This window comes from Scatophagus argus, chromosome 14 (genome assembly GCF_020382885.2).
Source record: "Scatophagus argus isolate fScaArg1 chromosome 14, fScaArg1.pri, whole genome shotgun sequence".
NCBI lineage: Eukaryota > Metazoa > Chordata > Actinopteri > Scatophagidae > Scatophagus > Scatophagus argus.
The window spans coordinates 20,971,628-20,998,375 of NC_058506.1; the positions used below are offsets into that span (position 1 = coordinate 20,971,628).

Sequence of the window (26,748 nt, forward strand, 5' to 3'; positions counted from 1 at the left end):
TGAGAGACTAAGTTTGGAGTGGTGCCAGGGGGAGATGAATGTCACTGAACGGCAGTACAAGGTCACAGCGTTAAAGTGTTTTGTAAATCCTAAAATACAAATTAAGTAGGCCGTCTTTTCCTGTGCCTCCACTTTAACTTCTTTAACTGTTATTATTTAACCACGTTTTAGTGGAGCAGGAAAGGTGTCTAGTTAAATAAAATATATGTCTCTCCACCTCGGTCCCTTTACTTTGTTCAAAATATTCTTTTATCCATTTGGAGAGTGTTCCTGCTGGGGTAGAGCAGGGTAATTGAAATCACCCTGCGGTTGTCTCATAAGACTTGAGGCTAATGGCTGTTCTGGTCCCTGTCAGTCAATGAAGTGCCCTACCTAGTGGCTTTTCTTCTCTTTTTTTTCTTCCTGTTTTCCTTTCTTTTCTCTTATAAGAACATAAAGAAATGACCTGCGCTGCTAGATCCAGCACTGCTACCTACCGCTCCCTTTCTTCATGACTTCCACTGCAGTCTAAGCTTAAGAAATTGAGCTATCAGTGCTGGGGCATATGTTAATAAATCACTAAACAACAGGACAGGAGTAAAAGGAAAGAATGAGATAATAGTGAGATAATGGGTCTGCACATTTTAGGAGAGATGGTCGGATTTACATTGCCAAGCATGACAATTGCAACCTTTAAATGATATTTAAGAGAGCCTGATTATCCCTTACGGTAATTAAGTTAAATTCTGGGGACGTTTAATTAGAAATATGTCTGCTAGGCAAGGAGCCACAGCTGAGGGCAATGCAAGTAATTCTGTCCTGGTGTCAGGACTCTGGCATGCAATTCTTTCTCTTTCCAGCTTTCATTTTCTTGCACTCTTCTGCAGAACCTTACGAAGTTTAATTTTTACAACATGGCTGCAGTGTCAACTAAGCAAACTATGGAGCCATTTGACACAGTTTACTGAAGGGCTAGCACTTAAATGGCAGCTAACTAGCATGACAAAAGAGATGTTGTTAATATGCCAAAGGTAGCGTCAGTTAAGCTGAACAAATATAAAATGAAAAAGGATGGACTTTACAAGTGAGCCGCCATTGTTTTAGGCTATTTGAGCTAGCAGCCCCCTTTTCACCTGTGGCGAAAATGGATAAAAGCAAATGGCAAGCTCCGAATACTGTGTTGTGACAGGTGAGCCTTTAAGTACCCCTGAGTGTTGTGTTATGGCAAAAAATTGCATCTATCAATTGTGAAACTTCAAAGCATGTCGAGGAGGTTCTGTAAATAGCAATCCATTCCCAACAAGTGTGAGAAAACAGCAGGGGCGTGGGGTTGAGGGGCATTTATCGTTATGCAAAACTGTTTTCCTGTCATTCAAAAACCAAGCAAATGGGCATCGTCTGAAAGCTCAGTTAAAGTGAGTGTGATTAGACTAAATAACTAAAAGCAAATACAGTCACACTGAAAAATCAAAGCGTGCTGCATGGAGATGGTCCCCTATGGAGACACTGTGGAAAGATCTCATTTACAGGGGATGCTGAGTACCCTGAAGAGTGGATCACTATTTCACAATGTGTAATAGCTCCAGTGGTCACTGGATCCACTTAGCCCAATTATGCAAGCAGTTGCACTGCTACCTCACGCCATTAGTCAGTGTGTTTACGTGCACTTAAGGTATCAGGTTACTGTCAGCTTTCTGCATAAACAGATCTCTGTAACACTTTATTTGAAGGGCAACGGATAACGCTGACAAAACACTGGCATCACGATGACATGGCTCCTGACAGGAACATGAAGGAGTATTTGGATGTTTAAGGCTTTTTGAGCTCAGTCCCAGCTTGGTTGTGTTCTCTCAGCATCTAGTTTGTGCAGAGTCAGCTAATAGGACCTCGCAGCCCTCCCTAGCTTTCTTGTTTAACAGGACACATGTAAATATGCAGAATTAAATGGCATTTTGCTGGTTGAATCCCGGTGAATACAACCAGAAGGGGAGCGAACACAGCCTCTGAGACCGATGGAGGCCATTTTGACGACAGGTGCCAGTCAGCTGATAGGACTGCTAACGACACAGCTAAACCAGCTAACTAGCCAACAGCAGCCACGGTTATTAGGACTTAGGGGTTACCTCAGCAGCAAGTAAAGCTATCTGTCCAGAAATCACCTCGGCAATGTATTCCCTGTCATCAACCTGGAATTATAAAATATAATGATGTCTCAATGAAAAGTCCAAATTGTACCGCTGCAGTGGAGCTCAAGGAAAATGTTCATGACACTTAATAACAGTCAGAAACACTCAGGAAGACCTCTTCCAATTCTACATATCATTAATTAAATGTGCTGAGGGATGAAATTTTAAACACATTTTCACTGCAGAAACCTGATTTCATAAATAAATGTAAAGCTAAAAAGTTCATGCTCATGTTTTTTTTTCTTTCAATCAATGATGGCAGTTTTATCACAGATAAATACAAAGCTGGACTAAATCTGAAACCTGAACGGAACCAGGACATTCGGTTCCAGTCGTCTAAAACAAGCCAGTTCACACAGATGAACACACTACATTCACTCTGTATTTGCCTGTAATGACATCATAGCTGCCTGGCATTTGTCAACGACATTTAGAAGTGAAATCAGTGGGATCCACAGGAGCCTGCCTCCAAGCTGATCAGAAGAACTACGGCGTTGCAAAAAGATCAGACTGAACGTCAACAGTCACTTTTATGTGATGCTAACAGCGAGTTGTAGGCCAATCCTTGACCTTGGTACACTGGAACTTTGTCAGACTTTAGCTGACCACTAAGGGTGCAATATGCTGCAGAGCGGAGGTGAAGCTGCTCAGGGCCTTCTACACAGCTTCTGATTAGGACCTTTGTTTCAAAGTCTTTACAAAGCTCGCTGCCTGGGCTCTGAGGTGGAGCTGCCTGGCAGGAGGCCTGTTCACCCCTGAGCTCTGCTCAGACTTCTAAAGCTCGGCTTCCTTTGATGAAGGCATGAAAGTTGTCACGGTGACAACAGGCTCTGGCCACCACTGCACATCCACATCGCTTTCATGGAAACTATTCAATGTCGCGGCAGAGCTCCATTTGAAAAGCAACAGCATTGATGCAAGCGCTAAATACAGAGAGGCAGCAAAGGAAGAAAGAAACTGGCCTTAAAAAGGTTCATTTATATACGTACAATAGTGCATGCTCGCCAAAGTTAGAATTTAGCAATACTTAAAAGCAGAATGAGGACGCCATCAGAAAGTACAGGTGCACAGTGAGGACTGTGCTTTGCTGCTGTCTAACAACCCATTATTGGACTGGACATATCTAATCGCTTTTTCTTGATTGCAGCCATTCCTTGAAAGGCAAACAGTGTCTGACCTCAGCCTTGGTGTTAATACTCTCAGCTATTTCACAGTTTGGTCACAGTCCTAAGATCCAAAGTCTGTGTTGGTTCACGTCATGTTTGGATTCATTCATTGATGTTTAGATAGAACTCCTTCCTTCTTATCTTTGTCATGTTTTAGTCGACAGAACTCAGGATATTTTCATCTCTTGTCAGTCAAAGAAAGCCAGCATTTTAAACACAATGTTTCCGGTTTAAAATCTTTTAGCTATTCTGCTCTGACTTCTCCTCTTTATACAGACAGCCCATTCATTTGGTTGTCAGTGTACACATTAAGTGTGAGGGGGAGTTAACAGATGAATAACATTGCAGGCTTTAGGTTACAACATCTGCAAAGGAAACTGCATTAAAGTGAGCACACACACACACAGACAGGAATGTGTGGACAGGATCAGCAATCACAATACGTGTAAGCAAACAAAATCTGTTTTTCTCTCGTTAGATTTTTACGTGGAATTTGTGCATAATTTAATGTTTACACCCGTGACAGGAACTTTAACTCTGATTGTCTTATTATGTTGAGAGAGGACGTGTCTTGACTGATGTTTGGGATTTTTCTCTTTGTGTGTAAAACCAGCCTACCTGGCAGCTCTTTATCTCCCTTCATCCACCTGATGGTGGCAGCAGGTTTACTGCTCATGGCAGTGCAGGTCATCTCCGTCTCGTTGCCCTCTCTCAGGACCTCATCCCGGGACTCGATGATGGGGTTACCTGGAGGAACTACAACAAGACACACAGACAACACTCTCTAAACACTGGGGGAATGTAGTACTTCTACATCTTTAGCACTACATGATGACGAGGGATGACACAGAAGGGAAGGTTAAGTGCAGAGCACCTATTTGAATTACCATAATATGCTAATATTAGACTTTTATGAAAAATCACCATAATCCAGGGCACTATGATGCATCTTGTTAAAAGCCTACCACAAATATATGGTAAGATATAATTTGATAGTGCTGAGTCATAGTTTGCAAGATGTTTTATAGCAGTATTCAAAATAAAGCAATATGCTTTGACGTTTTCATAGAAAAAGGAAAAGTAATCTGAATAAATAACTAATTAGTTATCAGCTGATGTTTCAAAGATACATTCATTTTGGATCTTGTCATAAACTATAGTCTTATCATTTCTCGAGGAATTTCTTCTTTACTGATTGGGATATTTAAAAGAACATAAACATTCAGAGTTACTGTGTTTGACAGTTGCCTCCTCGGGTTTTGGGTTTGAATGTATTTCATGAAAACGTGAAGGAGAAGCGTTCAAGCTTAAAGGGAGAGATGCTGCTTTTCAACAAGCTACTTCTGCAAAGAACAGCTGATGACTTTGTAGTCATTCAGAATATGAGCTGCGTTCACTCTGTTCATTTGCAAACGATGCAACCCTGTCAGCCCCTGGTTGGAGGTGTCATGTGGGACATAATTAAAACACATACACTCTGGTAAAAACATGCACACTTACACACTTGGGCCTGACTGTAATTAGATTTTATCTGTATCCGCTTTCAGAGAGCACACAAAGGTGATGTGATCATTTTCATGAAACTCGGTTTGCTCAGTTGCATTGAACACCGATTTGATTGTCAGCATCTACGCCGCATCAACACTGGAAAAATATTCATATTAATAACTTGACATGCGTGTTGTGCAGAGGTCACCCAACTCTAATGCACACCACTGAAACCACATGCACACAAGTGAATATGTTTTGCATACTACAATAACCATATGCTCACACACACTACTGATACCATATAAACAAATACAACTGACAAAGCTCACCACACACACAGCAATGTGTACAAATACAAAGAAGCAGATTATTGCACAGGTGAGTGTTTGTGTATGCTTTTTTTATTTTTTAAATCAATGTGAGGTCAAGTGGGAGTGAATTAGTGAACATGATTTTCTGGTTCCAAACTTCACTGTGGCTGCTGTCGGAGTCTCCTGCAGCTTTCATGGTGAGCTGTCAACCATGTTGCTCAACATGTGAATGCATGCTGTCTTCCACCGTCTAAATGCTGATTAATAGGCTTTAGCTCCCTGAGACTAATAACACTGAGTGTTTGTGCGCATGCATATGTGAGAGTGTGTTTTGCTGTTGTACTTAGCACAGTGATGTCGGCGTAGGCTTCCTGCGGGGGGTCTGTGTAGAGCTGACAAACATATCGACCCTCATCTGACAGCGAGACGTTAGACAGCGACACCCGCAGCTCGTTGTCTGAGAAGTTCACCAACTGAAAGCGAGCATCTTTCAGTGCTGAAGGAGGAAAAACAAACCAGAGTATTCATTATTTATATGGCATAGTTACACATGCAGGAAGTACACATATAACATAATAACAACAGGCAACAGGGCTTTACAAAACCCCAACTTTTCATTTGTAATTTGTTTTGACTCTTTTAAGTATTCAGGCTGACGCATGCTAGGCCCTTTTGGATACATGATCACTCAGCCTAAGTGGGCCGAACGAAACAAACTTCAACACACATCGGTATTTGGCGTCCAGTCCTTTGCAGTGATTGACTAACCCATATGCAAATGCGTACCCAAGAATACCACGTCTGCATGGAGCACACGCTAACAACATGGCTTGTGTTGCTCAGAGATCTGGTCCTCGGCTGCCCTTCAGGCCTACAGAGGAACTGATAACAAATCCATAAACCCTGTCTCCTTCCTCAGCTGGAGCCGCGCTCATCTTGCCTTACCTTGTTTCCCTACCTACCTAAGCACACTCTATCAGCTGTAATGTAGAATGACAGCATGTGGTTAAGATGAAAGCCTACGCGTCTCCATCCCCCCTTTGATGTGCTGATAAATTCTCGCCTGATTGGCAGCAACTCCGGGCTCTTTGCACTCTGCACTCTCGTCGTATAGATCTGTGTACTCATCCTCTGGCTCTGCTATTTTTTTCTTAAGGCTTAAAGCTTTAAACACGGAAACTTCTGACATGGAAAACCCCAAAACAGACCGAAATAGATAGAAAAACCACAGGGCTACGTTATGATTTCACAGATGATGAACAGAAGGAAGAGGCTCATGTTGTATGGCCGCACAGTATTTGCCTTCAATGTCAAGCGACAGACACGGGAAGATAGAAATAGACAGGAAAAGGGAGAGGGGGAGAACGCCAGGGAGAAGCAAGAATAGTAATCATCGCAATTGATTTTGTGCATCATTAAACAAGAACATCAGACGCATTTAAGTGATACCATAAGGCTGAGGGCAGATGAAGCATCTTTTGTCACATTAAAGGAAGAAAATTTTCAGATTCAGTCTCAACATTTATGCTCTGTTTGGCCAAATAAAAAACAAAAACAAACAAACAAAAAAGGACTTTGGTCATACTTTCGGGTGCTCTGTACATGTACAGATGTGCTGCCAACATCTTCCCACTTCTCTCTCTCTTTGATTATCCCATCAAAAAGGTCCCCTCAGATGCTCAAAACAACATATACAAGAGGGTTATTTTTCATGCAATGCTTATTTCTTCCCTACACTTCACATTTGCCAAAAAAACTTAAATGGTTGGTTTCCATTAGTGCAGCTATTAGTTTCTTTTATCTAAGCACAATGAAGCCCTTATTGTGGCACATGAATAATATGTCCCTAATTAGTGTAGCTCATTCAAAAGCCTTGTTAGCCCTCATTAAAAGGAGAGGTCAGACTCTAATCCTAACGATTTAATTGAATTAAATGTTGCCAGATTTAAACATTCCAAAGCTGCAGTATACAAATGTGCTGAAAAAATCCTGTTTTCGGAGGCAAAGCTTCTCTGGAGGAACAATTACTGTACTAATGGAGTTATATGATAGAAGGATCGAAGGGCATTGCGGTAAATGATGTCTGATGGTTTAAAAGTAGTGAGAGCAGTGTAAGAATTATGAAGATGTAGACAGAATAGCAGACGTACTCCAAATCAAATCATGCTCTGTTGAATTCCTAGTAACATGTTCTCTAACCAAATCCCCAAGTCTGTAATGCTGTACTATCAATTAAAAGGCAAGTGTGGGAACATCAAAGGTCTGTGCTCTTGTGAAATTCTTTTATTTTGTCCTTGAGGAGCCTCGAACCAGCTTTAAATCAACAGAAATGGTTTGAAGCTCACCGGGTTTGCAGTGAAGACGATGGTAAAAGAAGGTATCATCGACATAAAAATGGACACTGCAGCTGGGAAATAAATATCATGTTTAGAGGGATACCTGTATTGTTCCTTATGGGACACCTTTATGGGCTTTATTTAAAGTTTGAAGAGACCATAGTTTGAAGAACTGAAAAACCCACATCATTTCATCTCATCTTTGGAGCTGAAATTGCCTGTTCTGTCCCAGTGTGTTTCACCTTTTCTCTTTTCAAATATTCCAAAAGATGTTGAGCGAGGTTGAGGTCTAGTGAGTCCAGCGGGAAAGACATCCAGCACAACTTTAAAGAAGAGATGAGCTGCAATTGCAAAGTTCAACCAAGGAAATGGTTTGGAAACTACAACTCTTCCATTAAGGCTGCAGTCTGTCAATCACCTTCTGACTGTGTACTTTAACCGACAGAAGGGCTTCATTGCTTGTTTGACTCTGTATCTGGGATAAAGATGCTTTTCTGTCTCATAGACATCAGCTTCACACATTGCTCTACACATGTTGTGATCAATTCAGGTCTGCCTGGTCTCGCTTTGAAGAAAGATTACTTGGTTTATAAATGTCTCTCCATCCAGCATCGAACTGCCCTCTTAGACACAGTATTTCAACGGTCAGGGGATGATTTTGTCTCCTGTAGTGCTTCACTTGGCTTTTTACTCTTTAAAAACACAAAAATCACTGTAATGTTTGCAGTTTTGTTCAGTACAGAGGTCACACTCATCTAATTTTAAAGGTACCAGAGCTGTTGCTGGGAGCAGTTAATATAATGTTTTTTGTGTAAACTGAAGAAATATGTTGACTTAAAAGTTCTGTAAGTTTAGTTCTAATAACCAGTCCAGGTCTGATTGTCTGATTGTTTTTGTCAAACCTGTCGATCACAATTTGCCCAAAACAGAAACGCTTGTCTTTGTGATCCAGAGTTCTGCATCAGGCTATAAATATTTAATATGACAAGAATAAAAATTGTCAAATACGATGTAATGTTATAAAATAAAATCCCACGTCTGCAACTGGATTCAGAACTGCATAAATAAGCAATCATCTGTTCCTCTGCCAATGACCTAACCTTCAATTAAATTTCATGGAAATTTTTTGCCAAATTTGTAAAATATATTGCTTTTTGTAACAAACGGGATAAAACTAACAAACCCCTCACAGTTTGTACTGTGGAACACCCATCAATATTTAAATGAAATATTTGGTCTGTCAACAATTTGACAAAATCCTTGCCAATCAGATCTAATCCATTTTATAAAAGCATTTCTCAGAGATCTCATAATCCTCTTATGCATCACTTCTAAATAAGGAATTGTGGTATATGCATGAGCTGAATGAATAAATACTTTGTAATACACACCGAAAAGAGACACTGAGGCACTGTGGCAAGGACACAGTTCCCCAAGCTCAAGGTTTGGGACAACAATTCTGTAGGCTTAGAGATACAAGGACAGAGGATGAAGAACAGCCCGGTTCACGCAGCAGGGTAGAACACAGTGGTACATTTCAGGGAAAAAAAATGGCAGTCCTGGCAAAGAGAAGGTGAGCCAGACCACAGAACTGCAGACAGTTCTTTTATTGGTACATCAGAGCACACAGGAATAAATATATTTCATTTCTCTTTGTGGATAAAAAAAGAGGATGACCTTTAGCTTCGTGCTCTATTTGCCCTGTTCTCCTTCTCTTGTTCCATCATATCTGATAGCACGAGAAGGACATCGCAGATGTCTGACAAAGGTAATTGATAGTCAAGTCTTTGGGAGAGAAGTCCGCCCAAACTCTGAAAGGCTGTCAATTATCTGATCTGTCAGTTTTTACAGCTGATGGTGATGAGGCTAATTTAAAAGCAGTGATAAGACAGTACAGAGCTGTCCTGAAGAACAGCCAAGGAGACTCAGCGAAGAAAGCTGACAAAGTGAAAGTCGAACATTTCCTCTCCCTGTACAAGTGCGGTGTCACTGGTCGTGCTGATTACTGCTGATAAGCAGCATGTCAGCTTTAATGAGCCCTATTGTTCTATATGCTGTCAGCACTCCATGCATTTATGTAAATAACAGTGTGCATCTCTCTACATGTCAAATAGAGGAATACAAGGAAAAAGTCCAGAATAGGAAAACAAGTTCAGCCTCAACACTGGGGACACTTAGGTTATGTGGACGGTTGTCTTAAAGGATAAGTTTGGATTCCAGCAGTCCGAGAAAAGTTGAGACTGTATCTTCCAAAGTTAAAGCTCAATCTTTGCATGTACACTAACTGTGTTTCTGCAGGGTGAGGGATTTGTCCTGGCAGTTGCATGTATATTAGTTGCTGGGAACAAATCTTAACTTGACTGCCAGAACGAAGATACCAGCATGATTTGGTTAACTCAGACTACTGAAGTGTCATATTACGTCATGTAAACTTTCAAATGCAATTATTTCATTGGCATTTGGTGCCCAGTATTTTCCACTTGACAGCTGCAGATGGTGTGTTGAGGAGAAATGTATTGTACTGAGCATATATGATAAGGTTAGAGCTCGTAGTCCTTGAATTTTGTCCCATCTTACAGTAACAGACAAACAGCACGTTCCAACCTGAGCTGGATCAGGTCCTCTCCAAAGCCTGCATGGCTCAGCAGGGACAATGTGAGGTTTAGCGTCTTCGAACACCTCAAAACTAGAATTATAATGTCGCATAGTCCTAATTGGCAAAAGATGTCACTTTTCAGAAAAATGCAGTGAACAGGTTGTTTAAAGTGTATGACAAAATGACACAAATGGTGTGGAAATACTGCTGGTGTTAAGCATTTGACAAACAAAACCTTTTAACATTTAAACTGTTTGTCTGATCACTAGAATGAGATGATTTCATGAATGTTCTGAACTCATGTGTCACTTATAACATGTGCTCTAATTCCCTCAGTTTTAGCAAGACAATGTCACCTTTCAAGACAAATACACCTTTCAAGTTATCACAAATATCCATTACATACATACACTGAAATGGGGACATAAAAAGCAAACGGCTGGTTATGAGTCTTAAAACAGGCTGTGCAAACATAAGTTATCATCCATTACGCTGCTGTGAGCTCACAACTGAAATCTTGCTGACAGTGAAGGTAAAATTAGAGTGGATGAGTCTTGTGGTGAAAACTGAGATCAATACATCCTGGAATGGCTCATTTTTCAACTTTTCGCCTGTGCTGACTGCATGATTTTAATTCATTTTGCGTGTTCTTTTCTCACTTGATTCATCTTCATTCTCTGTCTGCATTTCATTTGAACAGCCCCCCCCCCTCCTCCAGCTCCAGCCGAGGATGACTCCCATCCAGAGAGAGCAGGAGATGATGAGTGCCCCTCGCCTAAGTGGCTGCAATCAATTGTGATTAGTGGCTGCCGCTACTTTTTGAGAGGAACACATCAAAGTTTTATTATTGGGTGTCAGAGTGGGTGAGACGGGGTAATTACATTCTTACAACCAACCTCCTCTCCACTTCACCCACTACCTGAAGTCCAGATGTCCAAATCACCGGCGGTAGTCAACATCTAAATCCAGACTATGGGAGCATTTAGCATTTAGCATTTAGCATTGCTTCAGCAGTTATGACTCATGAGGGCTTTTCTCTCTCTGGCACGGCAGAAGAAAGACTTGCCTGTTCATATGTTGCATTATTGGAGTTTTAGAGTCCTCCGAGAGTCCCTTTTCAACTCGGTGACTGAAACGGCCATATTGTTCCATGTTTTGCTTGCTGGATGTCTAAATCGGAAACCACTTGGCAATGCTAACATGATGAAACAATGATGTATCAGGGCTCTGAAGGTTCTGACCTCAAGCGATTAGCCAGGCTGTAAATGGAACAAAAAGCTTCTCAATTTTAAAGACGGATGCACTACATGAAGAGACGCTTGGAATACTCTGAGACAAGAGCGAGTCAAATGTCTGTCTCAGCCAGCCTGCTCAAGTTGGACTCCCTCCTGCTGTTTCTACTTGGCATGAATATGTTAGAGCCCCTTTCAAGTGTGAAGATGATTTAACAGATACTTTTTTGTTAAAGATCCTGGTCACATGAAAATAAAAAAAAACAAAAAAAACAGATCCTTTTTAGCTCAGAAAGAGCCCAAAGACGTGGTTTCATGCTTTGGCAGAAGTGATGACATGACAGTGAGGCCAACGTGTGATATTTTTCACTTGGCTGGAATGTGGAACGCAGCATTTTTGATTGCCAAGGATGCAAAGTGAGACACTGCTGCCTACTCATGCTTCAACATTCATCAGCCCTTTTTATATCGAGATCGTGCAACGAAGACCCTTCATTACGCCCGCCTTGCTTTTCTCACACATCAGAGACGTAATCCCACCGCAGTGTGTGATTTTAGACAGCATACCAACATCTCAGGTGTGACAGGTACAAGAACAAACACACTTCTGTATTTGTACCTTTTATACAGGACAGCAATTTAGAATAACAGCACAGCTGGTGTAAAAGGGTCAGTCGTGGTCATGGAGCCTCAGTCGCTCCTCAGCACTGTAGTCACAATTTAATCATCGCGATTTGAAAAACAAGTACGTTTAAATATATTTGTCAATGTAAGGGATGTCATTAATCAAAGTAAGCTCGACTGTTGTCGTCAGATTTTTCATTAAAATAATAATTCTGCTAAGTCCAATCCTGCTCCTCATGTGGGAATATCTTATACATGTTTTTTCCCCTCCAAGCTGCCTCATTAAGCTGTTTTCACATAAAGCCTTTCACCCTGAACTGTGCCGGCCTTCAGTGGACAGATCACCCACTGCTACAGAAGCTGCAACGTTTCCCCTCCTCCACAGCAGAACAAGGGCAGTGTTTGTGTGCGAGAGCTCAAGTGCTACTCTTAACCTTCTTATCCAAGTAACCACGTAGGTGTGCATTTAAAGAAGATGCCTTGCTTTAGTGAGTGATGTCAGAAGTATGTCTCTGGCCTCATGAATAAGGGAGGATACGGCAGCCCTAAGTGTGAACTGAGCAAAAGAAATATGAGATCTGTTTGCAGTCTCAAGTGTTAAGGCTGCAGTATTAATAGATTCTTGTACATCTCTGCTCATCAGCCTTAATTATGCTGGCCAAAGAGCAGTATTAAGTGCTAGAGGAAGTTATGCAGGCTTTTTAGTTAGCTGAACAAATGGTGGAGATGAAGTTAACCTAGTCTACATAGTATATGGGTATATAACATATCACATGTCGATATGGGGTCTAACAGGTGTAAAAGCAGTGCAAAAAGGTGCGTAAAATTGGTCATGTTGATGCAACGTGAAGAGTTTTCTGTTTCACAAAAATTAGACAAATGATTTCCCCGTTTTGTCGTCTCAGCTGTCTGACTTTAAACCGAGCAAAGCAGCAGTCACACATCAAACAGTTCATTGTGCCATGAAAACATCAATCTGTACTGAAGCATCACGTTTGTCTTATCCTATCCAGAAGTAAACTGCCGCTGCCGCTTGGCGTGACGTGAACACGGCAACCCGACGCTCTCAGGTCGCCTCTCTGGTACAACATCAGTGACAGGAACGAGCAGTGCCGTTTATTCAAAGCAGTACGGGGGCTCGTAAGCATTAAAGCTGCACCAAACAGCACCTAAGCGAGACTTTAAAGGAGCATTCCACCTACTTCACACACATCAGCTTCTTCATCACGAGCGGCACTTATCAGCCACTGAAAACAACTGTATGACATCTTTTGGAGATCAAGCCAAGTAAACTAGTCCCTTATTATGTCGTCAGGCGTTTTCTCTCAGTTTGGGCTTTGGGACTACAGCAGTAATTCCCGAGGGTAAGCACCACAGTCCCAAGCTGCAGAGTTACAAAACACACTCCCCAGTTGTGAGTCAAGGTGTTTGAAAGATGTGGTTGTTTATCGAGCATATTGAAAGACACCTTCTTGTTGCATTATGGCAAATACATGCTCCAGTGTTTTCTGAGCGTGACCCATATTGGAAACTAATAATCAGGATCGCACAGGTCATGTTGCTTCGAATTCTTTTTTCAATCTCTTTGAAAGTCTACAAGCTTCAGACTAAATTGCTCCAATATGCCTTTAAACATACAACATAATAGAACAAAATGCTTTTCAGCATCTGGAGCAATGTCATAAAGGCAAGTAAATAAAATAAAAAGCAGGCCAACTCATCCATCTCCTGGATCTCATGGATATTTGAAGTTAAAAGTAACTGCACTCAATAAAATGACTCACAGGAAGCATCACAACAAGTTTGAGTGGACATGAAGTGTAACATCAGGATGACGGATAGTCGAGTTATTCTGTGTATAAAACTGCAGTCAGTTTCAAAGCCCCCCCCTCCTCCTTTCTTCAGTTTTGCCCTCTCTTGCTCTCCATCTCACACTCACGAGCATAATCCACCGCCGTGGATTCAGACAGAGATGGCAGATGTGATATTTTGAAGGGGGGCAATGTTGTTTGGAGGCTGCCTGGTGGAGTCCGTGTCATAATGAAGCAGTGCAGCTGCGGCGAAGATGCTTGGGAGGGATCGCAGGAGATCAAGGAGCCCCCCGTCAAGGAAGAACACCTTGCCCTTGACAGCCAGCTTGTGGGAGTCGGCACACAGTTGGCTCGGCACAACCACAGATAAATGCCGAGTTCGCTCTAGCATACCGCTTCCTGCGAGTTTGCCCTTGTATAGTAAGTGAAAGGTGTGTTTTTGAGGCGGTGAACATGACGAAAGAGGGGGTGGGTGGGGGTGGAGGAGGCCTGGCACTCTCACCTCACTGGGGGAACCAGGAAGTCTCAGTGGATCACAAGGTAGAAAGAACGAAGTCTCGAGTGTATGCACAGTGTGTGTTTGTGCTGAGCCCGAGAAAATCGTGTTAAAAATGTGCGTCCACCTGATGAATGTCCAGAGGTCACGCCCTGCTTTTAGAGAAACACGCTCCCGCATGTTCACCGGCTTGTCACTAACGTCGTCAGTCGGCCGTGTTGTGCTGGGAGCTGCACACTGGAGCCGCTACAGTTTATTTGCTTTTTGTTTGTCTCATCTAACAAAAGGGGTCTGCCTAAGTGTTTGTTCATGTCGTGCTCTCACTCTAATTCTCACTAATGCATCGTGTTGAGTGTTTTATGATTATTTAGGATACTGTGCTAATGTCGGCGGGTGTTATGTACCGACGCTGTGTCGATTCACAGCACTGACACCCCTGATTGAGTACTGAGACACCAAATTAAACACGCTATGCATTTACGGCTTGGTTTTTGGTATCTGCCTCATAAAAATGTTATTTCAGGTGATGTTCAGATTTAGATTTATTAAATGTTAACTGGCAATCACAGGAGATGTCATTCAAATTCAAAATAAAATCAGAGTTTTTTTTCCTTCTGCTCTAACTCTTCATCTCTCTTTGCATCAAATGTTGGAGAAAGCATCAGCTGATGTGTGGGAGTCGTGTTTAGGTCAGGATTAAAGAGCAGTGACAGGAGCAGTAGCTAAAACAGTTAACAGTGACTAAAATAACAGCTAAACTCTGTGTCAGCGGTGAGAAAAAGAGATTTTTTTTTGCTTTCGTTTTAGAAAAATACAACATATAAATAACAAAAAGGTCAGGGAATTGTTGTCGTTTTGGTGAAATACTGAAAAACTGAGGAGAAGGTCATAAAGTTTAACTCACATGAAAATAACCACAAATTAATTTCATGTGAACATTTTTGTGAACTTTTTCTCATTAAATTGGTTTCGATCACAAGAAATTTTGTCACGCAAATTATTTTTATATCAACATGAGACAAGGCTGGAAAACTAGCTGCTGGAAATAGTGCTTTTATTTTCTTTCTCTTTTTGAGTGTACAGCATGATGCTGCTGTTATACAGGGGTCGACAATATGTTGCAGTGAAGTCACCAAGGAGGGGCTGGAAAAAGCATAATTAAAAACCCAAAATGTTTCAGAGAACAGAGAATGTCCAGCTGAACACAGCTAATTAGAGCTGAGAGAATAACTGGGCAGGATAAGAATAAACATAACAGGTCATTAAATATTTAGGGACATGAGCTGCCTTTATTAAAGCAGACACGTCGAGAGCTGAACATGTTTGGTAGATTGTATTAACCTCATTCTGCATTAATCCTGCTGCAGACATGTGGGTCAAACTTAATGCAGCTCCCTGGAACTGCAAGTAATGTAAGTGTATTTTAATTAATGTTAAACAACTTTACTGCTGGCTCCAGTCACGTGCTTTGTTTAAGCTGCACACGTTATGATATTTGTCTCAACTTCTCGTCTTCTCGAAACGTCTCACGGGGATTGATTTCCACGTCATCTGATCACATCAAACTGCTGCAAACGCACGCCGTATCGACCACATGAAGACGCGACAGTCTCTGCTACCAGCTAAAGCCTGCTTCAGCTGCCGCCGACATGATCTTTTACAGACAAGCTTTTATTTTCCCAAACAGCTCCAAATGCACTTTAAATCAACCGCAGGGAGATAATCCGGAATATTTAGTCAAAGTAGAAGCAAGCACACTTTCCTGTCAATTTCACATGTGTTTATGTCAACATGAAAACATTTTCACTGTTAATGTCACAAAGACAAATTCCTGTTCATAGATTATATATATTATATTTTTTTCACCCTCCATGAACAACGCCAGGTGAAAATGAGAGAGTCCTCTGGACTTTTATTGTGAAGTTGAAGATGTTTTGTTGACAAAAAGGACGAAACGGGGAAACCTCTCATTATTAGTATTTGGGAGTGTTCAGACGTTATTTAAAGATGATTAGCCAGCCCTGTAGTCACACCAGATTGCTAATTAAGTATAAACATGTCTAAATTTTTAATTATGTTAGATTTTCGTAGTGGAACGAACCCTGCCCTGTTGGCAGCCAAAAGACTGAACAAACAAATCAAAGCTACTTATGTGAAACAAAGCCAAAGAAAAACATCAGCCTGTAAAATTTCAGTTGCTATCTCATTTTCTTTCACAATTTGCATTGTTGCAGTTTGGAGGAAGACAAAAAAAAACAAACAAACAAAAAATGCTTCCACTAACAGTGACAGTGACATACAGCGGTGCTGCATAATGTTGCGTAACACTCACGTCTCATGTCTCTGAAGTAAATTGTCTGTCTGTTGGGGTTGAGCAGCTGGATAACCGAGTCGTCGTTGTTCTTCACCCGACAGCTGATGATGGCCACGTCGCCCTCCACCACCGACACATTTTCTGTCACCAGGTTCTGACTCACCACTGGACAGGACAAAGACACAAACACACACACACACAAAGGTTACCTCTGGTGTGTCCATACATTGTGAGAAGAGTCCAAAGACTCGCACAAGACTCGCCATCGCAGTGTTTTTGAGAGCAGAAGATTCCGACACAACACATAATCACAATGACTGTGTGGTAATGGAAACCAAGAGTGAGACGTGCCTACAGAAACGCTTAGAGCTCATGGGATTAACAAGAAAGAGTAAGAGTGAGAAGAGAGTGAGAATCCTGTTGGTAAAGAATATCAATCTGTCTCCACGGGAGCAAAAAAATGTAGAACAAATCAACGAGACCCAAAGAGCCGATGCAAAAGATTCAAGAGGGACAAAGATTTCTATTTGGTCACATTGCAAGTACAAAACTTGAGTATAATTTGAAAGTTTTACTGAGCACCACATATATTCAGTACAAAACATACCCAAGTAGAAAATGTAACTCACGAGGGAAGGAAGTATTCGAAGTTCTGGGGGTGGATGCTCAAGACAATTAACAGGACAGGAAGACAGGAAAACACAAAAGTACATTTTCTTTTTCAGACATTCTTCTACTCGTTGCTTTTCCTTGTGGTTTACTTACTGGATAAATTTACCTGTTCAGGACATTTAGAATGATTTAAATAAAACTGGGGAAATCAATACAACATTTAGAGTGCAGCAGGTGGTGGACAACAGGAACAAACAGAACGGAGCGACCAGGAAAACTGGCCGACATGCCTGTGAGCTGGGCTGTAACGGGTCATCAGCTTGCTGCATTTACTGACAGCAATATCTGCCTGAAGAATGAAAAATGCATTTCTTCACTTCTGTGCTACTTTTGATTTGAAAAACTACAGTAATATCACATCAGACTTTGCTTTGGGGTTCCATCCATTGTCGGGGTTGATGGTAAGCCTTGAGTGGCTTTGGTTTGTTTTAAATGATGCCACAAAACGAACGCCGGGCAGCCTGCCAGCTGTGGCTGCTGGATATGTCGCTCCACAGCGCAATACTTTACACGCTGCTGGCTGGATGCAACCGCAGACAAACACAAGTGAAAAATAAAACCAACAATTTAGGAAATAAATTAACAAGGTTTGAAATGCTTGTTTGAAATGCGCCTCTTCTGCCCAGCAGCTTGTCCACATCTTTTCAGCAGCAATCCACAGCAGCCAATCAGAGACACTGAGTCGCTCTGAATAATCATTAACACATCTACTTTAAGGACCAGACTGGCCTTGATCTGCCCCTCAGGCCAGGATCAGACATTTATGTCTTTGCAGATGGTCAGGTGATCATAATGGGTCCTGGATGAGATGCGTGTCAGACTACATGCTGAGTCAATCAAACTATTTATGGTTTTTCAGGATCTGTGTGATTGATGTCTGAAGGTTATCAGATGGGAGGGGTGGGAGGAAGACTTCTGGGACTGGGGATGCAAGTTTGTTATGGATCTTGTCAGACTAGTGGAGGTTGGGGGGGTCCACGTACTCATCTGTCCATCAGGGCCTGGTGAGGCACCTGATGGACTGACATGTGAGACAGACATGCGCTATGCAAGATAAAACAACAGATTTGTTCCTGCTGCCCATTTTGGTCAATTTTCAGCCTAATACTGTGTAATGTGAGGCCTGCACTGAAAAGCCAGTCCTGGCCTTTGATGCTCTCAGCACCTGGAACAGCCAGCCAGTTCAGTCTCCGCTGCCCAATGCTGCTTTTGATTAGCTTTAATGTGGAAAAGAATGACATTACAGCAGCATCCCACCCAGAAATACACAGCGGTTCTGAACAGGTGCTTCAGAATGAGGGTGTGCTGGGGAGGAGGGAGTCTTTTGATCACTTTTGATATATTTCATGTCTGTATGCTGTTGCTCTATGTTGTTCTGTTACCACAGCACATCAAGTTGCAGGGCCACATAAACGAAGCCTGCTGTTGTTCCGCCTCTGGAATACACCGGATCATATGAAGAGGCTGGTGTTTTGCTAAGCTTTCGGTTGAGGTTTAGAGAAAAACTTATGGATGAAGTCTTTGTAGTTCCCCCCTTATAGTTTCCTCCTACAGAGTTACAAAAATAGCATCCCAAATAACATGTTCTCAGAGAGGCTAAAAGACCGACTCAGGGGTGGAGGGGAGGGCGGGAGCTGAGAAGCGACGGAAACTAAAAGAATGCAGGAAACATCAACTGCTAATTTGCATGCCTCAGTTGTCAAGCACCTCTAAATATCCCTGGCATTTAGGAGACATGGAGGATGAGGTGGGAAGAGAGCAATCGCATCCTCTGATGCTGACAGATAAGGATAGACAGCTTAACAAACGAGATTCAAATCAGCATCCCTCGGTGGCCCAAACACAGCCCTAAATAAATGAACCTCGCGGCCTTTAATATTCAAGACTGAACCTCATTTTTCAAACATGTGCAGCGGTGGGCGGCAGGGTGGGCATCTGGTTATGATAATACGCTAACATACTACAGAATGCTTTTCAAGGCATCGGCTGAAGGTTACAAGGCAGCAGCAGGGGGCTGCAAGGTGTCTGCTAAGTTGTGTTTTAGGCCGGTGGAGGTAGTGGGGAGGACTTCAAACAGTCGCTGCCTTGTCAACGCCTTAATTGTTCCTGTTGTGCTAAATAAACAACCCTGACACGCTGGAAGATGGTGAGTGGAGGCGAGGGGCTTTACGCTAATTAATGGCCAACAACAACCATGTGCCGAGGCCACAGAGGACACTGTCAGAGGTGCTACAGGAAAAGCACTTCTGACGTCTTGGTGGGCAAAGGCTGCGTAAAGCTGCAACATGAATCTTTTTTTAAATAATTTAAAGAGTATTTTTGGCATGAAAGCCTGGAGGGGGGAGGTGTAAAGAACCAGAAAAAATGCCAAAGCTTGTAACTAGACCAGTTTATTATTGGACAAGCTTTCATTGTACAACCGGAGGTCTGCTGAATGTGACCTACAAGGACCTTCACAAAGACTTCTGCCTTTACTAATCGCAAAGACTCAACAGAAGAGTTTACCTTTCTGAAAAGTAAGCGCATGATTCAAAGGTTACGTTTTCCATCGCTGTGATCACAAAGTCTACATTAATTATTGTGAAGGTTATGTTTATGTTGTGTGGTAATACAGAGTTTTTAGATCATCCCCTACAAACTTATTAATAAATCACTTAATGCTGCACATGAATGTGGGTGTTGCTCAGTTGAGGGCAGTTGTGATATTTTTTAAGTTCTAAACATGTTTTTATCAAGACATCCTTGTTTTGGATGTTCTGCTGAGAAACAAGTAAGCTCCACAGGATACCTTCAGTGACATTACAGACGTGTTGTCAACACAGGAATCTGACAATATGAATATATTGTTCAACTTAAAATAATGCCAGAACATTCCCTTGTAACAGGAGGCCGTAAATATTTCATGAGCGCCCGAAATCTGAATGTGACAAACAACGACAAACGTGTCGCCGCCGTCCCTTTGTGAAATACAAAGTGAAGCTCCGTGTTGTTGGTTTTAAATGCACGCGGCTGCATTCGGCGTGTGCGTCTTCGAGACCCGCCAAGGCTGTAGGGAAGCTGCTTAGGAGAGACAGCTCATCGATATGTGTGGCAAAGCGTTGGAGCATCAAGTTTACCCGGCGAGGGGGCAGGAGGACAAAGCACTTCCTTCAAACAAAACACTCACATTCAGGCTTTTAGCGAGCTACGCTGAGTTACCGCTGACAGTCCTGCACCAGGGTATGCCAACAATCCAAGATAAACTCTCATAACTGAAACAGACATTAGGATAATGGCTCATCAGAGACAGTGGGAGTAATATATAATTACCAGCCTGAGCTGAACTTAATGCATTTCCTCGAAATGATTAAATGTATCATTTAATATTACTTTTTCCATCACAAATGAGAGATGAGAGATTCACACACAGATACAAAAGCGCTATTATCACCCACTTGTCCACACTCGAACAGCAGACACTGAGCAAACGGCTGAGAAATGCAGAATATCTCAGCTACAGCAGGTCAGTACCAACCAGTGGAAAAGACAGCAGGTGTTTGTCTACCTCAGCCTCTCACTCAGCAAAGCTCTGAAATGCACATCTTTCCACTCTCCTAAGCAATACACTGCCTGGAAAGCAATCTGCATCAAACTGGAAACTCTCCACTGTGTGAGAGCAGAGGAATACATCACTGCTTTATTGGCCTCATATTCTCTACAGTGAAGAACCACAGCAGCTGCTGGAAACATGATTTGATTATAGGATGGCCTAATGAGTTGCTGGTCTCTGAAAACTGAGCCTGATATGCTGTTAGTCACCTAGCAGGGACTGTGTGCTTAACACTTTTTCCCAGAATGTACATCTTCAGTTTTTGTTTGCACGATCGGGAACAGAGAGGTGCACATCCCATCCCGGACACAAGAGATTCAGTCCAGGAAGAAGTAAAATAAATGCCTGCTGTTGAGCTGAAACGCTGATGAAACTGATCCCTGCTCAGCTATGCGTCCCTCAAAAATATATGTAAAATATCCCACAAAAATATATGTAAAATAACAAATATGAAAAAGACAGATGAGGCAAACCCTCCACATGTCTGTGTAGCAACAGCAAAAATATGAAAGTATGCACAATGTGTAATAAACATGCAAAAATGCAAGTATCTTGTTTAGCTGTGACAAAACTCTCCAGTGATGCTTTGACTTTGACAAAACAAATGCATTTTAACTGCTGATGTTTAAACAGGAGTGGAAAAAGCAGTCTGCATGTTTTTTTCTTGCCAACACTTAACAAGTGCTACAACATAAGACAAATATTGTGCAGTGTAATGCTTGCAGACATTTCATACTGTGACAAATACAAAATAGATAAGGTTAAAACTGTATAATTTTTGTTCCGGTGTCATGTTCCTCTGGGATTTCCAACTTTTATCAGTGGCCGGTAACAAATTTGGCCCCATGGCAGCGGAGGGGGGCCTGATTTCAGCCTTCGGCCATCTATGCCACGAAAGTTGAAGCAGCCAATCCTAGATTAAAGTTGTCAGGCGATGACACTCTCACACTGCACCGTACAAAGCTAGCCTGAGGCCAAAACCCGCTAAGACTGCAACGTGGGGGAAAAGAAAGCCATGTCTGAATAAAAAAACTGCTGCCCAGGCTGCACGTTTCCACTTGATTCAATAGGAAATATATGCGCATTGAGTTAGGCCACACAGTTGGCCACCATGACAGCCAGAAAGATTTTTAATCAGGAAACCAAACCCAGAGAGCTTGGGCACATTTGGTTTCATTTTGTAGATTTTGTTTTGTGGGTAACACACACTCATAGGATTGAAGGATAAAAAGACTGCAGAAAATATTAATGTGGACATCAGCTCGTCCTGAGAAGTTATTAGCAGTAATAGCGCCAGTACTGTATTTTTTATTAGTTCTTCTGTTATACATGCATGTATCAGTACCCGGTCTCAGTGAGAAACATGATGCAACATACAGTAATCTCAAGGTACATTTTCTTAAACGATGTACTTAGCTTGCTCTTGCTGCTTATGATCACCACAACCAGTGCAGGCAGAGACTCATTTCCCTCTGACATTTTGAGGAACATGTGCATCTGAGGGCACGCTTTGTTAACAGCATACAGTCATTTTCTCCGTGTCTTTTTTTAGGGCGAAGCTCCTGCTGATAAAATGACAAACCTTTTCGTACTGAGGGTGACAGAAAGAGCGACTGTGTTTGTGTATTGCCGACGTGTGATTGCAGTCAGTCCTTTCTGATTGCATGTTTTCGCAGATGTGTGTGAGTGTGTCTGATTGTATGTCTCCGTGTTGACCGCGAGGAGTTGATTTCTGAGTAGTAGAGTCTGAAAAAGGGCATGGGAACAGCATTATTACCTAGCAGGGCATTCTGTACCGTAATGCTGGGTGCAGACCATACATATAATGATGCAGTTGATATGTATGAGGAAGAATTGCAAAAGACCTTCAAAGTGTGTTTGGCTTTTATGCCTACGAGTGTTCAGAAGGTGCCTTTTTGAAACGGGCCAACTGCTTTCTAAAGAACCGCTCAGCCAAACCACGACGCACTTTGAGGCGGCTGTGGCTCAGGAGGAAGTCAGATGAACAATGCGCGTTTCCTCACGACTGCAAAGATTGTACTTTGTTTACAAGGGAGAACAAAGTCGAGTGGTAAAATTATTACTCTTCTCGGTTAACATCCACCACATCTGAACTGAACTGATCATCTGACCGCTTGTGTTTCTTGCCTTGGCTGTTAGGTTTCCAACAAGTCATAAAAAGGTGTTCAGGGTGGATAGTTGACATAAAACATACTGAATCACGAGACATTCAAAACCTGCACATGATTTGGGTTTTGATCAAGTACCGAGGAACTAAGCAAAACCTGTCTTGAGCTTCAGGACAGTGTTGACTTTTTAAATTTGTTAGCAAGTCCATAATCTTTTCCTAACCCTGATCAAGTTCTCTGAGCTCCATAAACATTGAAGGAGAGAACAGAATAAACAGAAAACTCACAGTTATGCTATGAACTATTCTTCCTTTGATATAAATGAACTTGGCAGAATTAGATTTTCTCATCCTCTAGGATGAGAGTACTCTTGTGAGTACTCTTATCATAACCAATTAACATGCTGCTACAAAAAGAATCCACTTAAAAAACCCACAACAAAGCAAAATTCAAAATATCAATCAACAAACTGTCTGGTGAATAAGTGTGCAGAAATTGAGAAGATAATGAATTTCAGTTTCACAAACATTTTGAGAATAGCTGAGCGTTAATCTCTGAAAGCACTCTGCGAGCACATTCTTGAAGGGATGACTAAGGACTCTTGTCTGATGGAAAACCACCTGACTTTAAGATTCACATCAATGTGACGTGAACATGTGGAATAGAATGGACGAAGGATTTTAGTGTTGTGATCTTGTGATGTTTGGCGAGTCTGCATGGACAGACACATGCATGAGTGGCGACTGAAATTTAGCCCGTTTGTTAACATGAAATATGTCAGCTGACACTCACGAGAAACACACAGCAGCACTGCTGTTCTCTGGATTTTAAAGGTAATTGTGCAAACAGCTTTATTTTACAGTTATTTTAAGTGAAAATTCCAAGCGAACATTAATCTCAGACTGTGGGGTTTTTCCATTAGCGGCAAACTCTCAGCACTTTAAAGCTTTGTGAGCTTCACATTACCACAAGGGCGGCTATAAACATCACAACGAGCAATCCTACAGCAGAGCTCCCAGTGATGGAACAGCAGAGAGTTAACCACATGTGGAGAGTTTCACTACGTGCTCTTCACACAAAACAAAAAAACATTAAGACAAAGAGCTGCTTTTATGGTGAAGCAACCAGGAAAACAGTCATGTTGTGCAGCTGAATAAAGGAAAAGAAAAGCTGTAAAAGAGAGCTCGCTGTCATTGGCCTCACCTGGTGAAACGAACGTAACGATCACCTGAAGCTCCTCATATCGTCACATGAAGACAACGGGGGAAATCTGTGACTTCTTTCTGTTCAAACTCTATTTGATGCATAAGACGAGTGCAGAGTTGGAGCCACGTTTCAAGCACAATCTTTGAGAACAGAACAACCCTTCAACCAAGCCGGCGCTCGCCGACAGCCAGAGGCAGCCGAGAAAAGGTCAAGATCCTTGTATGGACTGACCACTTCAAACAGTGGAATCCCTCTTGGTGAGGATTTGAAGGAGCCAGTTCAGTTAATCTGTGTGTAGACAACAGCTGTTGAGAGGGAAGCTCAAAGATATGACACAGAATTTGCAGGAGATGATCCCACTGGTCAGTCTAGTGATCAGACTCCACAATAAGTGTTGAGCGTCTCCAGCAGACTGTTGACTTCAGTGCCTCACATACACAGCAGCGACACAGCAGACTGAAACTGTGCAAAGCAAACGCATCTTAAACTCTTAAATCACTTACAAATATATATATGTGGCCATAAAAGTGAAAACCTCCAGAGTCTAAAGAGAAGACATTTCAGCTTGTACCACCTGTGTGTGTGTGTGTGTGTGTGTGTGTGTTGTGAGCAGTATGCACATAATATTTCACAACTGAGCAAATCAACTCACCCTTTTATCTGTTTTCTGTCACAAGCCCGCACGTTTTTCACAGCATTTACCTGTTAAAGATTTATGCTTTTTGTTGAGTAACTACAGAGCTGCTCATGAATTTGTATTGTTCTATTATTGATGTTTTGTGTACCTTTTAATGTGTTTATGAGTTTTACTGAGCAGTGAATGGTTTTATGGAGCCCTAGTGGGTGGCACATTACAATGCATCATACGATGGCTGTTTAGCATTTTGTCATTAGCTGAAAATAAAACGGCTGCAGTTTTTCAAATTCATAATCCTGAGAGGAGTAAATTAATTCTAACAGCAACGGGGCCATTATAGAGGTGACTGAATATTTTCACATCGGCACGGCCTTGAATTTGTGGAGGATTTAAAGGGTTTGCCGTACAGTGTTTCTTTATTTTGAGAATAAAGCTCAGTTACAGGTTTTCGCAGTTACAGACACAACACGTTTTATTATGTATATTACCTGCTATAGTAATGCAGAAGATGTCTTTATTTATATTTACTGATACAATGACTAACACGTCTGTTCTCGAGACTGCAGCAGTGTGTTTCTCTAACTCACCATCTCACATGCAGGAATCGAGACTAATTGAGACCAAAGTAACAAATTACGTTTATAAAATGACAAATTCCTCTATAAATAATAATACACACCAGGAACCTTCAGAGGATCATTTCCTTTAAATAGGCAACATAAATATGAATCATTAGTCGGCTTACTCTAAAATCTGCAAGATTTGTTGCTATGAAGCTGTAATAAAGATCCTTCTTCAGTGCTTATATCCTCCTTCCCAGTCTTATGCTGCATTATTCAACCATGTAATCCATAATAGACCAAAGCTAAAGCTGGTGATAGCAGAAACCCCTTTGAGATTCACTCAAATGTAAGATAATGCATCTTACTGACTAATCAATCGCCTTGCTTTAAAGTGTCAAGAAACACACAGAGCCTCGAGATCTAGATGGGTCACTTTTACAGCAGTCATATATAAAACTCTTTCATATTCACTCTGCCACAAATAATGAAAGACTTGATTTCAGCAGGATTTAACACGTTTTCTGAGCAGAAACTGCCATCCGCAAACTAAAGTGCTGGAAAAATTGAGATTTGGACCAGATGATCAACACATTTCATATCACCCTACAGAGAATATGAATATTTTATTACAATCCAACCATTTCTAATTATTTCTAATAGATTACAGTCCGGACCAAAGTTTTGGGCCAGCTTACTGACATTATTTTTAAAATAACCTTGCATTATTGGTGCAGTGGTTAGCACTGTCGCCTCATAGCAAGAGGGTTCCAGGTTCGAATCCCGGTCTGGGCCCTTCTATGTGGAGTCTGCATGTTCTCCCTGTGCCTGCGTGGGTTTTCTCCGGGTTCTCCGGCTTCCTCCCACAATACTAAAAACATGCACATTAGGTTAATTGGCTACTCTAAATTGCCCCTAGGTGTGAGTGTGTGGTTGTTTGTCTTTGTGTGTTGGCCCTGCGATTGACTGGCGACCAGTCCAGGGTGAACCCCGCCTCTCGCCCGTAGTCAGCTGGGATAGGCTCCAGCCCCCCCCCGCGACCCTGACGGATAAGCGGTATAGAAAATGGATGGATGGATAACTTTGCATTATTGAAGCTAACATTAATTAGAGCATCAGCTATGATACTGAACAGTTCGAACAGCTGTATTCCAATAGCCCCACCCCGAACACTCTCTCTCTCTCTCTCACTCTCACACACACACACACACACACACACACTGTGGACCTCTCCCACTGATGCTCGGTGGAACAGTGGATTTGTGACACATTATGTAAGAACGGGGTGTGAAGAGCTTTATAGGGTGTTACATGCTTGCAGTGAGCATGTAAGTGGCTTTTGTGCTTCCATTGCTGCTGTACGACGCACAACACGCCTTCATCTCATTGCTGAGCTTAATGAGTGCAAAGCAA

At 41.9% G+C, this 26,748-nt stretch overlaps 1 protein-coding gene across 4 annotated transcripts in view; it reads right to left on the minus strand.

Annotated features, from left to right (window-relative positions):
• Nucleotides 1-26,748, minus strand: part of cadm1a (cell adhesion molecule 1a) — a 323,583-nt gene that overhangs the window by 60,324 nt on the left and 236,511 nt on the right. For all 4 annotated transcript variants that reach the window (XM_046410015.1, XM_046410017.1, XM_046410016.1 and 1 more), the window contains 3 exons: nt 16,561-16,707; nt 5,477-5,629; nt 3,950-4,087 (listed from right to left, as the gene is read on the minus strand). In XM_046410015.1, coding sequence (XP_046265971.1) covers nt 3,950-4,087; nt 5,477-5,629; nt 16,561-16,707 — 438 coding nt within the window. The remainder of the gene's footprint in view (nt 1-3,949; nt 4,088-5,476; nt 5,630-16,560; nt 16,708-26,748) is intronic.